This window comes from Lonchura striata, chromosome 1 (assembly GCF_046129695.1).
Source record: "Lonchura striata isolate bLonStr1 chromosome 1, bLonStr1.mat, whole genome shotgun sequence".
NCBI classification, from domain to species: domain Eukaryota; kingdom Metazoa; phylum Chordata; class Aves; order Passeriformes; family Estrildidae; genus Lonchura; species Lonchura striata.
In genome coordinates this window covers 121,406,870-121,422,423 of record NC_134603.1, presented here as the reverse complement: position 1 = coordinate 121,422,423, position 15,554 = coordinate 121,406,870, and the positions used below count along the sequence as shown (strand labels likewise).

The 15,554-nt window shown below is 37.1% G+C and overlaps 1 protein-coding gene across 1 annotated transcript in view; it reads left to right on the top strand.

Moving 5' to 3' along the window:
• Positions 1–15,554, top strand: part of PLCL2 (phospholipase C like 2) — a 99,979-nt gene that overhangs the window by 41,798 nt on the left and 42,627 nt on the right. Inside the window, exon 3 of the mRNA XM_021538140.2 lies at positions 12,114–14,600. Within this exon, the coding sequence (XP_021393815.2) occupies positions 12,114–14,600 (2,487 nt within the window). The remainder of the gene's footprint in view (positions 1–12,113; positions 14,601–15,554) is intronic.

Here is a 15,554-nt window from a genome sequence, read left to right as displayed (position 1 = left end):
GAGATCGTTGTTTTGCTTCTGTGATTGGTTTTAGTTTTGGATATCATGGGGATTAATTTTTATGCTCTACACTGTAACTTTTTGAGTATTTGTTATATGTAAGGAATTAAGAAACCTGCATACAGGGTACTGAGATGTGGTATGTGAACATAGTAATGAAAGATTAATGATATTTCCCTTGTATGACTTAGTGGTTTAAAACAGGAATCTTGTTTTCCTAGTAATATTTTTTCCTCCACAGAAAACAATTATGGTACTAACATATTTTCATTATTGCCTGTACCAAATATTAAATACAGCGAGTTTTGAAAATTTAAAGTTGGATTTTTTTTTGTCTCACATGTTATAATGAAGTTTGAGTGCACACTGTATCCTTAGCCTTCCTCCACAACTAGAAGGGTTATAAACTGTATTTGATAATATTTTTAAGTTCTTTTATACTCTTTTACCACCCCAAGTGCTGTAATTCTAATTTATATTAAGAATTTCTCAGCAGCTACTTGCTGAGATGCTGCTGTTGTAGATGAGAATTTAAAAATTGTCTTCAGTGTATTTGCTCTTGACTCTTGCATCCTTTAATATCTTGGAACTGTAATGTCCTGTAGTGATACTTCTTCAGCATTCCTCACAAGGAAACTTGTAGCAAGCAATCAAAATAGATCCCTTTAAAATACCAAAAGTCTGAAGAAAACTGGTATACCTGCCAATTTTTATTTTTTTGGTTGTAATTATTTGATAAAACATGCTGACAGCTTATTAGGTTTGATTTGTCAAAGCTATGAACATTTATATAAATATAAAGATCGCCTGCCTTGCTTTTTATTTTGCTAAGGATAAACAAATACTTTATTTGATTTTTGTAGTCTCTCTCATGTCTTTCTGTTACAGGCATCTTGTATTAAATATTTATAGTTCACTGTTCTTTCCTAAGTGCCTGTAACTGTTATGAATAATTAAAGTTCTCCCCCCCGAGTTAAGGGGGGGAGAAGGGCATTGATGTAGCATTCAGCATGAGAATTTCCTGTAATTTTTTGACAACTCTAAATTTCATACACCTGAAAATCAGCAAGGAAAACAAGAAACAGCCTTATGTGGTTAGAAAAGGTACTTGGGTACTCATGTCTTGTCTGCCCATGTGATAACCTAGTAAGTGTATTGTATCTATATCATAAGAATTGTCCTTATAAATCAACAGCTAGTTATCACTGTTTAATTATCATTGCCACCTAAGTAATAAGGCTGAAGTAGCAACCCAACAATTTGCAAGACAATATTAGTTTAGCAAGCTGCACGTTTCTAAAAGTTCCAATTTTTGTATTTCATTTAATACTGAATTATTCACATGAACTCTCTGTAGTGTTGAAGAGTTAATATTGGTAATAGTCACTCTCCTAATTGACAAAAAGGAGCTTAACTCAAACCACACAAGGAGAACAACTCAGTCTGTGAAGTTCCATTTCTTTCTTTAATGTTATTTTGTGATATTTGCTAATCCAATTAAAATTAGTCCAGAAGCAAATCTGAAGACGCCATTCATCAGTCACTAGAGTGAAGAAAATCAGTTGATGAGTTGAAAGCTGCAGGGCAGTGGTAATGATAGTTTTTAGAATGAAAAAGAAATTTACATTTTATTACTCTATATCCTGAATGTCTGACTTGGAATAAATAACCTATATATGATAGTTTTACTTCCTGTTGTTCCCTGGAAAACACTCAGCGACAGGAAAGGACACAAAAACACCAGGAGCTTTCCAAGAGAACAGATGACATTTAGTTTGAAATTTGGACAAAATACAGAAATTGATAGTACAGGTGGAAGTGAATGTTTTGCCACATCAGGGAAGGTAAAAATGCATCATTTAGTCATAATATTGACCTGTAGGGATGTGTGAAAAAGCCATTCCTGTAAATCAGATAGCACATTTGTGGTCAATCTGCTGTATATTTTTTGTCAGCAAGAGATGCTGACAGTTAAGGGAATATCATGTAGACTTCCTCTTACAGTAAAGGAGAGAGACGAGGTATTTTTCTGCTTTCTGACTAAATTTGTCAGTCATAACAAACACAATTATTTTCATTTGTTGGCTGCATATGCAGCATTGAAAATAAGAATCTTGTCTGCATGGAGTAAGGCATTGTTTTCTATATTATAGGGTTTTTTTAGTATTTAAATTTATGTAATTTCATGGAGCACATACCTGTAGTGACATCCTAAGGTGTACACTCTAGAAGCTTGTTTTTGTCAGGTAGTTTGTTCTGGGTTGTTTTGAATCAGGTAGGATAGAGTCTTGGCCTGCTATGCAGGAAAGTTGGTAAAAAAACAAGTAAACCAAAGCCAGCACTTTGTGGGAAAATCTGGAAAAGCTGCTGAGAAGGCTTTCCCAAGAGTGGAAAAGGGTTGGGAGTCTTGAGCCAGTGCTCAGTCTCACCTCTTGCTGGTGATGCTGTTGGCTTCTCTTTCCCTATAACACTGAAGGGCAGCAGCAGAGGGAGAGGTGAAGCAGCTTTCTGCAGAACCTGCATCTGAAATTACAGAAATCTTAAACATAGTTATTCTGTTATATTTCAGAGTCACCCACATGCTGTACTTTTTCTTTAAAGGCTGACAGCTGTGCTACATATTTTACCAATTTGGTCAAATTGCTGATTATTACTGAAACAAGAAATGGAAAAATGCCATTTTTCCAGTACCAGTGGAACAAACATGCAGCTAGGAATTCTTGAAGGGGATCTGATACTCAATTTCAGAGTGCTGCATATTAAATCTTGTAGATATGTCTTGATTAGAATGCCCCGAATGTATCTTAGCTATAATGTTTGGATACATAAAATGTTATCAAAGACCTGAAAATGAAAATGCTCAGTGTTTAAATAGGTGTGCATGTGTGCAGAAAGAGCATCTTGCTGGTCTTGGGGATAACTGGGAAAACTCAGAGCCTTCTTCTCTCCTGAGTTGTGCTGAAACATGTTGAACCTTTTTGTTGAGCCAGTTTCAAATCCTTTAGTACCATTACATGCAGCATCAGCTTTGACATCTTCAGTTATTATTCCAGCTAAAAGCATCTGTACCTTCTATTACTTTTCATGATAACTGATGGCAGAAAAAATAAATGGTTATAATAAACGTAAGTTTATTGGTAGTAGTTAAAATTACCTGTTTATCATAGTTTAGATATAATTTCTTAGTATGTGAGAAATTAGAAACCTAAAAAGCTCTCTACTTACTTACCTAGGGTTAAAACTCTTCATGCCATCAATGAATTTTTAACAGCTTTCTGTCAGTGCAGTTTCCTCAGTTTAAGGCTAAGGACTTACTAACAGCAGTTTTTCATAAATTATTATTGCAGTTTATATGGATTTTGTTAAGATGTTGGTTATTTGGATCTGAAATATGCATGTTCTGTTTTTGTTTGAGTTTGTGAAGCTGGGATACCTCTTTTGCTTCGTTGGAAATGCTCCCAAGAAGGCTGAACTGTAACCGATTCAGTGACACTGAGAACCAGACATTCATGCCAAGCCCAACTCAGGCCTTGGCTCTTTCAGTGCTCACAGCAGTCTGGGGAGTTTCCTTAAATGCTTCTTATTTATTTCCTTTTCAGATCAGACTTTTTTTCCCCACTTGCCCCTGCTAATCTGTATTGGAAATTAACCTCTGAAACCAAATGACCCTTCATTTTAATTTCATAAATATGCAGGTGAACTCATACAAGAAAGAATGCCTCAATAGTGTTTGAATTTTTGTTTTGCTACTGCGTTTTAATGTGCAGATATAATATTGTGTATACAATATATTAATGTGTTGTAGAATTATAATGCCATACATAGTATAATATAATTAAATTATAAAATTGTTATAAAATGACAGAAACTTAGAATAGTATATCCTAGTATTCCTGCTAGAATGCCAACATAAATGGCATAATGGAACTGCAGAATGTGGAAGTCTTAGTTGCCATAGACTTTTTAAAATTTAGGTCAAAGTCAAACATAGTAAAAGTAGCTCCAAGTCCTTTATTTTCAGCAGAGTAGGCAATATCAGATTGTTTACTTTCTCTTCAAAAGAATATGGAGTGGATTTGTGTTAGAGCCGAGTGAGAAGTGAGCAACATCATCATGCCCGTGGATGTCTTTGGCATATTTGTGGAAGAAGTGTCTGCCTTGGGCTTGATGATCCTTGTGGGTCCCTTCAAAACCAGAATATTCTGTGAAACTGTATCTGTGCCGTGGAGCACAGGGAAAGCTCCCCTGTGACATCCTGTGAGAGCACTTGAATAATGAAAAACCTGAAGATACTTGACACATCAACATAAACTTATTAAAAGATGGTTTCTTTACTCTTGGTAAGCTGATCAAATGACTAAATAAGCTCTCCTGTAGGAAGTTTTGCAAAGAAAGCCTTTAGTCTAGACTATATTTGCAAAACCATATGCAGTTATTTCTTGGCTCGTCACAGTCTTTTGAGTTAAATTGCTGCTATAACAGCAGCAAGGCCAGCACAGGCTGCTGTTTTTCTCTGCTGTTTCTAATAGGTGGTGTGAAAGTAATTTCTCTCATGTCATTGAATCATAAACTTTCTGGTGTCCTATTTTCTTGAAATGAGGCAGAACAAAATGAGTCCAAGAGCCTGAGAACCTCAATTCTGTCAGTTTATGATGCTGGCAGTTCTTTCTTAAAGCTTGTATTTATGTTTTATGTATTTGTGAAATTGTTGCTGTACTCTGTGAGGTGGACCAAGATGAGAGATTTTGTTTTCCCTAAAAGAATTATGTTGGAAAAGACCCTCAAGATTATTGAGTCCACCACAGAACCTAATGACATAAAACTCTACTGTCAGTTCACGTAGGATTGGATTTCAACAGAAGAGTTTCAGCTACATTGATTTTAATTGAATTAATTTCTTGATAAATTGAGTGATTCTGTTATTTCCTTCCATTTTTGATTGGTTCCTTGCTTCTAGTGGTTAATTTGAACCAGTTCTGATACTTAGCTGGTCACATGGAAAATTGTTTCAGCTCACTAAAATTGCAGAAAACTAATTTGGAAGAAAATAGATTTTTTGTTTCCTGAGGTAGTGAAGTAAATTAACTTACTGTGTGTTAGACAGCTGCTAATGAGGGCCTGAGGAGCTGAACTGGGGAGAAGGGAGATGCAACTGGGGCAGGAGGAGGAAGAGGCAGGACAGAAAATTAATGTTTTGAAGAGGGGCTGAAGAGAGAATTGGTTTAACTGTATCATGAACCATGCAGTTTGCTCATCTGAAATAATATAGGTCATTTTTGTTTGAATATTGAGCATCTGCATCCTTATTCCTTTAATCACAGAATTACTTTACTAAAAAAAACCACAAAGCCAAAACCAAACCAAAACAAAAAAACTCCAACCAAACAAAAAACAACAACAAAAAAGTCAACCCGGTATTGTTACTTCAACTAATCACAGTTTTGTTCCTCCTCATTGTTATTTATAACATGGTGTAACTTGTGTCTGGCTGGGGTCAACCTGCCACACATTAGAAAAATATGTTCCTCTTCAAAGATTTCTGCAAACAACAGATATGTCACGAGTACCAGTTTTTGGGGAAATATTTAAATGCTGAGCGCAAATATAGTGATTCACAACAAGTGGGAGGACTTGTGTTTTCCAAATAGCTGATGTTTTGTCTCTCCTCAGATAGCTGTTGTTCCAGTGGAGGACTCTGCTTTGTTGTGCACTGCTCGCAGCTGTGTGCAGTTGAGCAGCGGCTGCTCAATCTCTTGGCCACAATCTGATTTAACACGTGCCCGTTCTGGAGTGTTTGGGATCCTGTCAGCTGAGCTGCTGATTACTTGGAGAGTGTTTCCTTGTTCTGGTTCCCGCATGCTCTGGAAGCTTTGGGCAGCTGGCACAGCATTAAAAAGAACGTGCCTTTTCCTGAGTGTGGGTCACTGGGTTAGTGAGAATCTCCAGTAATGGCAAATGGAAAGGTGCTGACTGGGAAGAGAGGATGCTTGACTGGAGGAGAGGGGCTGAGTGGTGGCTCTCAGCAGATTCTTCTGCTGAGTTGTTGATTCCAGGAGAATTAGGCTGAGAGAGAGAGGGTGCATCGAAGACAAGGATGTAGAGCTCCAAGCTCCTGCCTTTGGGGATGTGGGTCCTGATGGTGAAGCGCCTTTTCTGCACCACCACCTCTCTCCTTCCTCCTCCCAGCTCTTTTCTCCCTTTTCCTCTGCATTCTTCCAAGGAAGAGTCTCACTCTGCCTTGAGCTGCATGTAACTTCTGAAGTCAGGGCTAAATTTAATTACCAGATATTTTCCTTCCTTTCTTCCTATTGCCTCTTTTACACAAAAACTTGCTTAGCTTCTTTTATAATGCTGTATTCTGTGTTGCAGAATGAGTTGGCAACTGTGCATCGGTAAACTATATATAATATGATTTTTTTTTTTTGTACATGTTGGTAAAAACAAGTGGTCCTGTTCATCATTGCTGTTTCAGTTACAGGTGTTTTTTTCAAAGAAAACCCTAAATATTTTGTGCTAAAAATATTTATAAAGATGATATGATATTGACATTGCTTTTGTAGTTAATTTGCTCATGTACACTAGCATTTATATCTCTAAAATCACAAGTAAAACCTTGGAAAAGACTAAGTTACTAATATTATAATACTTTTAAGAAAATGCATTAAGAAAATTAATATTTTAATGAACTAATTTAAAGATGTGCTTTTTTCCCCTTTGAGTAGACTTAATTATGTATAGATATGCTTCCTTAAATATCAGGAAAATCTATAAATTTCAAAGTTTTTGTTTTGAAGAAAAATGCTTAAGAATCTTAATTAAATAAACAAAGCACCAATTGTATTTTTTTAACTTACCACTTCCTGAAACAGGCTTGTTATACATCATGTCTTCAAGCTAGGTGATTTTGCAATTACTGCTGAATTGCATTTGATGAAAACAGCCAGTTCTTGTACTCAAATTGGCTACATGAGTATCACATCTACTATAAAAAAAAAGAAATCCATGAGTTGCATAGTGTCAGAAGAGTCGTGCACTCTGTGTTCATTATGTAGATCATCAGGCTGCCTGTTCCCATCATAAAGTATTGAATTTTACTGAAACTGTTGGCTACAGAGGTACATTAAATTGCATCAAAATAGCTTTCATGCTGTATTATATGAAATAATGGTGTAATTTGATAAAAATGAAAATTACCACACTTAGGTCTGGCCTTTCTTCTCACCTGCTCACCTGTAATTGCTCAGTGTTAGCACACCACTGGCCTTATATGCAAAAAAAAAAAAATAAAAAAAAAAATTGAAAACTCTTGAGATGCTGTACATGATTGCAGTCTTATTACTACATCTCTGTGCAGACCTTTCTAGGCTGAATGGTTCACATTTATCTTGTTTCTAAGCCTGTTTGGGATGAACTAAGTAGGCATTCTTGAGACTGTAGCTCCTACAGGCAATGTGCCATCATTGCCTCAAGGTGTGTGAGTTTTATCAGAGGTTGTCAAAGCTCAGCCCTTGGCAATCAAAAATCCTGCAGTGAGGCACTGCACTTCAGGGGGTGTGTTTCGTATTCTTGTTTTGTGTTCTTGTTTTTTGTGTAATTGCTTGGCTGGCAGAGCACCCAGCTACTTGTGGAGTGGCCGGGCTCTGTCCCCTCTGCCTGGGCATCTGTCCCCTCAGCCACATGCTTGAGGGCACTCAAGATGAGCACGGGCTTTCCATGCTTTGGTGCACTTCTGGTATATAGAAATGCATCTTTATGGTTAGAGCATAAACAAGCAGCCGCAGGACCTGTCGCCTGGGGAGGTGTGTATTGAGTGAAAAAAATTTTCAGTGTTCAGGTCCTTGCTACGTGGACTGAATTTTGCATTCAGGGTCACCAAGAGAAAAGTTTGTTTTGTGACATCAGGGACTTTCACTTCCTAGATGAGTGCTCAAAATCTTTCATTGTGTCACTTCCTCTTGTTACCATTGTCTTTTCTGTTTGAAGTCCTCTGTTCTGAAAAAAGCAGATGTCTTTAGTCATGGAGAGAGGCAGGATCACAGGCACCCATCTCCAAAGTTTGCATGGGCTGGTGTGAGGAGCATTCTGTACTGGCAGGTGGAAGGAGTGTCCTGCACTGTGCTCCAGCTGCAGCCCCACACTTGCTACTTTGAGGGGGTTGGCAAGCCCCTGCTTTGGGTTGTGTTCTTAATTTCACTGGACCAAGTGGTACCTAAACATCTTGGCAACTCAGTTTAAATATTTTTTAAGTACTGCTTCTGGGGCATGATTTTTTTGGGCATTTACAGGTCATAAAGTTCTTTCTCTTTTTCCTTTCCTCTGGGAGGTATTTACAAACCATACACTACTCAGCATTTCCTCTATCATCCTGATCTGTTACATTATCTGCTTGAACTCTGCCCCTATCAGTAGCAGTGGTTATTGCCTTTTAGTAATTTTATCATAAAGTTGCATAAATTAAAAGCATTGCAGTTAAGGAATGATGTGCATCTCTCTTTCAATGTCTGATTCAAGATTCTTTTTTGTCTCCAGAATTCTATTTTGTACGTAGTACTGTCTTAGTCACACAGCTATTTTTTTTGTTGGTACCTTGAGAGGAATAAAAAAGTGTTATCATGGATTTATTCTTCCTTCCTTGTGCTTTTGATGCATTTTCTCCAGCTGTCTCTGTCTCTTAAGTGCCACAGGTGACAGCTGGGATTATTTCTGTTTTTTAAACTGCTAGATGCTTTTCTTTCTGTCACTAGGAACTCCTGGATAAACTTTGTGTGGTTGCTTGTAGTGGTTAGGAGCAATGTTTCAAAACAGTTTTATCTGTGGTCTTGTCTGTTCCTCAAAACGTCTTGCAGGTGACCTTGGCTGGGGCACAAATAGCATCAGGAAATGTGTTGATGAGGTGGTTGTTCTGGTTTCAGTGATTAAGTCTTATGAAACACAGACAAGTCTTATGGGGAAATCCTGTAATGATGACAGGACATGCTATAAACTGTAGATAGACATGGTTCTTCATTGTGTGAGAGATCCTAGAATGACTGGAAGTTGTTTCAGCACAAAAGTTGTTGCTGCTGCCTTGGACTGAATTATGCATCTGTGCTGTAGAGTCAGCGTCACTTTGAGCATGTTGAACAGCAAGAACCCTGTAAGTCTTACGAATGCCAAGAAATCACTCCTGGGTTTGTTCAGATACATGCAGTTTTCTGCTGTGCTATTCTTTTTGATTCAAGGTAGACCTAAGGCCATGACTTTACCCAGTTCATGAATGCCACCTCACTTTTGGGGTGAAATCCTCCACATCTTAGAGCAGAATAAATATGTCTCCTCCATGCCAGACTATATTGCCAAGGCTCACAAGTGATTTTCAGACAGTTTGTGCATGCTCTATGCAATTGTGTTCTTAGCTTGTAGAATGAGAGTTTCTTTTCTGTGTTTTTTTCAGTCAGGTGGGTAATTCAGACAGGTGAACTCTTCTCAACAGTGTCTTTTATAAAATATCCTTGAGGTTACTCTCATCACACAGAGATTGATCATGACTTCCATGTCTCAGTCAGGGTGGGGTCTTGGCACAGACAATCTGGTAGTTCAGGATTATTGATATCTGGAGAAACAAAAATTTATGAAGGGTGTTCTGGAGCTCAGAATGTTTTCACAGTAATTCACACTGTGGTGCTGCCTTTATATAAATAATCGGAGTGGCTATACTCCTTTACCCTGCAAAAATGAAGAGTACTGCTGAACTGGCTGTGAATTCATCTGGCAGGTGGCAAGATAACTTTTCAGGTGATATATTGAATGGCTTCTCTGATCCACATGCATGAGCTCCAAGTAACCAGAACTGGCAGTGGAACTGCCTTGAGATGGGCTTGTTTACATCAGATGGCATCAAGGAATAGAAGATATTTCTTTTCTTTTGTGGTTCAGTGGCTTGGATCGGATATGGTCCTGATCATAGAGAAAGGTGTAGACCTTTCTTCTGTTTGTGGTCAGGTAAGGTAATACTTGCCAGGTCTTGATGGTTCTGGTGTCAGGAGGTTGTCTATCAGCTATCTCTCAATCAACAGTATTCCTCCCCCAGGTCTGTGGCTGAGAAATCTGGAGCATTAAGGAGTTCCAAAATGCTTAATTCCTAGTCCTGAATGTCATTGCTCATTTATGTGGGACTGTCCTTTGCCACTTTTTCAGATTAGGAGATATAAATAGGTAGACAAAAAAATTAGGCTCAAAATAGAACAAAAACCTCTGTAAACAAAAATCACTTTTTTTTTTTTTTAAAGTTAAGGAAATTTGCTGTTGTTTGAAAACAACCCTTATGCCTAAACTACATGTAATGAGATTCTGAGAGTCAACCCTGTGCAGTATACATTGCAGGGTTTGATCTGCAGTTGGAATTAAAACAGTCCTCTGCAGGGTTATTCACTTTTACTGGTCTCCTGAGAACTTGAACAAAGCAAATTCTGCTGTCATTAAAGGTACAAGAATAGTATGGTTGATTAATTTTCTCAAACACAGAACATCAAATATTAAGGCTGCTCACTTTACTAATCATTGTTTTCAGTGAAAGACTTTTCAGATGCTTATAAATTAAATTACAAAACCATGACTCTGCATTTTTAATTTAATGAAATTAAGCATACAGCACATGTGTACTGAGCTGGAAATGAATTTTGTAATAGATGGTTTTTATTTGAACATCTGTTCAGCATAGCAATCTTTAAAAATATTCTTTCACTTTCTACCGTTTAAGCAATGCTGATTTGCACTGGAATATACTTCAAATGGAAAACCATTTCAAAAAATATAAATTTTTAAAAATAAAGCTGGAAAACTAATTTTTTGTGTTGTGCTGGTTTATAAGAAGAACACTTCTAGTTAAGATATCTAATATAAAAATATTTTAATGCAAGTGTTATATTAGACTAAAAGTTAGGTCCTCAAGACACATTGCTTTCAGAAGAAAAATCCTAGCATTTTTCAGTCTCAGAAAATGCAGATAGTGAAACCACACAAGTTTCTTAAATTCAGTTGTTAGGAAATTGATTATACTTTAGTCATGACTTGCTGATTTATTTGCACTTGTTTTAATTAATATAAATAGGTACAATAAAGTTAGCTAAATTACCTTTCCCCACCTTTTTTATGCTTATATATTCTTATATACCCAAGCTTTCTCTAGGAAAGTAAGACCTCTGGGTTATCTTATTGCTTTAACAGCAATAGCAATGGTAAATCACTTTTGCTTCCCTTCCTGACCAGGTCTTCTATTCAAGTTCTTTCTAATGACATGAAGATTCTTTGGAAACAGTTAAACTTAAACTGTCTCAGAAGTTCCCTTCTGAGTCACTGCTGTATTTTCTGAGACTCAGAACTTGCAGAGTTACATCTACTCCAGTCCAGTTCCTTGTGTTTCAGTGCAGCTTCTTTAGACTGTCATGGGTATTTTCTTGCTAACGGGCAGGATGTGCGAGTGCTGTGGGCAGTCTGTAGGAAGAACATGAGTGGGTGCTCTGGTGAAGGGAGCTTTGCATAAAGAAGTGCTTGCTATGTCTTGTATGCTTAGATTAGGGCCATGTCCTATGGATTTTATGTAGTTAATTAATAATTAATAATAATATAATTAATAGTGACATAATTAATATTTCTCTGGTGTTCACAAGGGCCATGGTATTAAAGCATTATATTCTGTACTGACAGGTGCAGCAAGTATTTGTAGGAGACGGTGTAAGGACTAAGAGAAAAGCTTGCTTTCTACTGCATTGACTTTAAAGCCTGTTTCTCTCTAAGTAGGATACAACTAATAAAATAAAATGCATACATGTATGCAATAATGCAGCATTATTATTTTTGTTAGCATTCAAAACTCATTTTTTAAAGTTCTGTGTCCATCAAAAGTAGTAAAAATAAACTCTGGCAGATTACTTACGGAAGCAAGAGCAAATATTAAGGCATTATTAGTATTTTCATTGTGATATTGACAGTAAGAATTTCCATCTTACTGGTCATCACACAGACTTTATTGAGCCTCTCGATGAACTTTCAGCTTTAAGTTGAAACCTATTTCAATGTTGAGAAAAATCACACTGATAGATTGTTTTTTTCTCCCCCCCCTCCTTGTTTACCAGGATGGTACGAAACAGAAGCGAGAAAGGAAGAAGACTGTGTCATTCAGCAGCATGCCCACAGAGAAAAAGATAAGCAGTGCAAGTGACTGTATCAATGCCATGGTGGAAGGCTCCGAGCTCAAAAAGGTTCGATCTAACTCCAGGGTGTATCACCGATACTTCCTTTTAGATGCTGACATGCAGTCTCTGCGTTGGGAGCCTTCGAAAAAGGATTCTGAGAAAGCAAAGATTGATATCAAGTCAATCAAAGAAGTAAGAACAGGAAAAAATACGGATATCTTTCGCAGCAATGGAATATATGACCAGATATCAGAAGATTGTGCTTTTTCAATTATATATGGAGAAAATTATGAGTCGCTAGATCTGGTTGCTAACTCAGCAGACGTTGCAAATATTTGGGTTACTGGCTTAAGATACCTGATTTCTTATGGAAAACATACTCTAGATATGTTAGGAACTACTCAAGATAACATGCGGACTTCATGGCTTTCACAAATGTTCAGTGAATCAGACGTAGATAATTTGGGACATATACCCCTATGTAATGCTGTACAATTTATAAAAGACTTAAACCCTGGTTTAAAAACTAATAAAATTGAATTAAAATTCAAGGAGTTACATAGATCCAGGGAAAAAGCTAGTACTGAAGTAACAAAAGAAGAATTTATTGAAGTTTTTCATGAGCTTTGTACCAGACCTGAAATCTATTTCCTGTTAGTTCAGTTTTCAAGCAATAAAGAATTTCTAGATACCAAGGACCTCATGATGTTTTTGGAAGCAGAGCAGGGTATGGCACAGGTCACAGAAGAAATAAGCCTTGAAATTATTCAGAAATATGAGCCAGCCAAAGAGGGCCAGGAAAAGGGTTGTCTTTCTATAGATGGGTTTACGAATTACCTTACTTCACCAGACTGCCACATATTTGATCCAGAGCATAAAAAAGTTTGTCAAGATATGAAACAACCTTTATCTCATTATTTTATAAATTCATCTCATAACACATACTTGATAGAGGATCAGTTTCGAGGGCCTTCTGACATCACGGGTTACATTCGTGCTCTAAAAATGGGTTGTCGAAGTGTTGAACTGGATGTATGGGATGGTCCAGATAATGAGCCCGTGATTTACACAGGGCATACAATGACATCACAAATTGTCTTCCGTAGTGTGATTGACATTATTAACAAGTATGCCTTTTTTGCTTCAGAATACCCTCTTATTTTGTGTTTAGAAAATCATTGTTCTATTAAGCAGCAGAAAGTGATGGTACAGCACATGAAGAAAATTTTGGGGGACAAACTGCATACACAGTCTCCAAACATTGAAGAGTCTTACCTACCATCACCAGAATCACTTAAAGGGAAAATACTAATTAAAGCAAAGAAACTTTCTGCTAATTGTTCTGGACTAGAGGGAGATGTTACAGATGAAGACGAAGGAGCAGAAATGTCACAGAGGGTGGCGAAAGAAGGGGTAGAACAGCAAAACTCAATGACAGGGAAAAGATTCCAGCTCTGCAAAGATCTCTCTGAGCTGGTAAGCATATGTAAATCAGTTCAGTTCAAAGAGTTTCAAGTTTCATTTCAGCTTCAGAAGTACTGGGAAGTGTGCTCTTTTAATGAAGTGCTTGCTAGCAAATATGCCAACGAAAACCCAGGAGACTTTGTAAATTATAACAAACGTTTTCTCGCAAGAGTTTTTCCCAGTCCTATGAGGATTGACTCTAGTAATATGAATCCCCAGGACTTTTGGAAATGTGGTTGTCAGATAGTAGCAATGAACTTTCAGACACCTGGCTTAATGATGGACCTCAACATTGGTTGGTTTCGACAAAATGGAAACTGTGGCTACGTCCTTCGTCCTGCTATCATGAGAGAAGAAGTTTCCTTCTTTAGCGCGAATACAAAAGACACTGTGCCTGGAGTTTCACCTCAGCTGCTTCATATTAAAATCATTAGTGGGCAAAACTTTCCTAAACCCAAAGGATCAGGTGCCAAAGGTGATGTTGTGGATCCTTATGTCTATGTTGAAATACATGGAATCCCTGCTGACTGTGCTGAGCAAAGGACGAAAACGATGCATCAGAACGGGGATAATCCAATTTTTGATGAAAGCTTTGAGTTTCAAATAAATTTACCAGAACTAGCTATGGTGCGTTTTGTAGTATTGGATGATGATTACATTGGGGACGAGTTTATTGGGCAGTACACTATTCCCTTTGAGTGTCTCCAGACTGGTTATCGGCACGTTCCTCTGCAGTCATTGACTGGTGAAAGTTTAGCTCATGCTTCCTTGTTTGTGCATGTGGCCATTACTAATCGAAGGGGTGGTGGGAAACCTCATAAGAGGGGCCTCTCTGTGAGGAAGGGCAAGAAATCAAGGGAATATGCTTCTATGAGAACATTATGGATTAAAACAGTAGATGAAGTATTCAAGAATGCCCTCCAACCTATTCGGGATGCTACGGATTTGAGAGAAAATATGCAGGTACAGTTTTATAATCAATTTATTGGTCCATATGTGTTCCTTTGTATTATGATGCATATAGAATACCTGCTTCTTTAAGTATCTTGTATGTTGAACTATTTTAGTCTAATTCTGAACAGCTTTAAGAATGGATCATGTCAGAGCAGCCTTTTAGGTGAACTGTCTACTGATGCAACCTTAAATGCACACATGTATTTTGTTGAATGTGAAGTGGAAGTATGACTCCAGTGTTAGAACTCAACCATCATCCTATATTGTTGGAAGGAATATTAAAAATACACTAAAAGTATGGCGATATTTTAGTCTTAAAAAATTAAGTAAACATGTGGGAAGAATATACAACAGATAGAAAAGGGATTTTAGTGCTTGTCAGAGACTTTATTTGTACATCTAAGAATGTTTAGCATAGTTTCACCAAAGCTATGGTTTTTATTTAGCCCCAAATAAAAGGCAGTATTTTCAAGAAGGATCTATTTGCTTTCCAAGATTCTTCCTAGTTATGTTGGAAATACATGGCATCAGTACTAAGGTGTTAGAAGGCATCTTCCAGAAGAAGTTGTCCTACTTTAGATGTCATGTTAGTAAACACATTGAATTTAGGGAAAAAGTGCAGTCTGAGGTGCTTTGTTTTGTGGAAGTCAAGAGATCTCCATTCAAAAAATGTCTTACTTGGAGAGTAAAATAGTTACTTTTAACTATTATGAACTTCTGATGGAATATTAGCAGTGATCAACACAATTAACAATTGTAATTTCAAATGGACTGACTTACAAATCCTCTTGGTGTTATACAGTGTTAAAGGAAAAGAGATTACAGGAAACGTCTGAGACCTGATCCTGGATTTTAAAGGCGCATCAGTGTATACAAATTTCCTTAATTAATAATCTTATATTAAAAAGATTCTAATAGTAATACAATTTAAAGCTAATTTTATATGAAAGAAGACATTAGTAC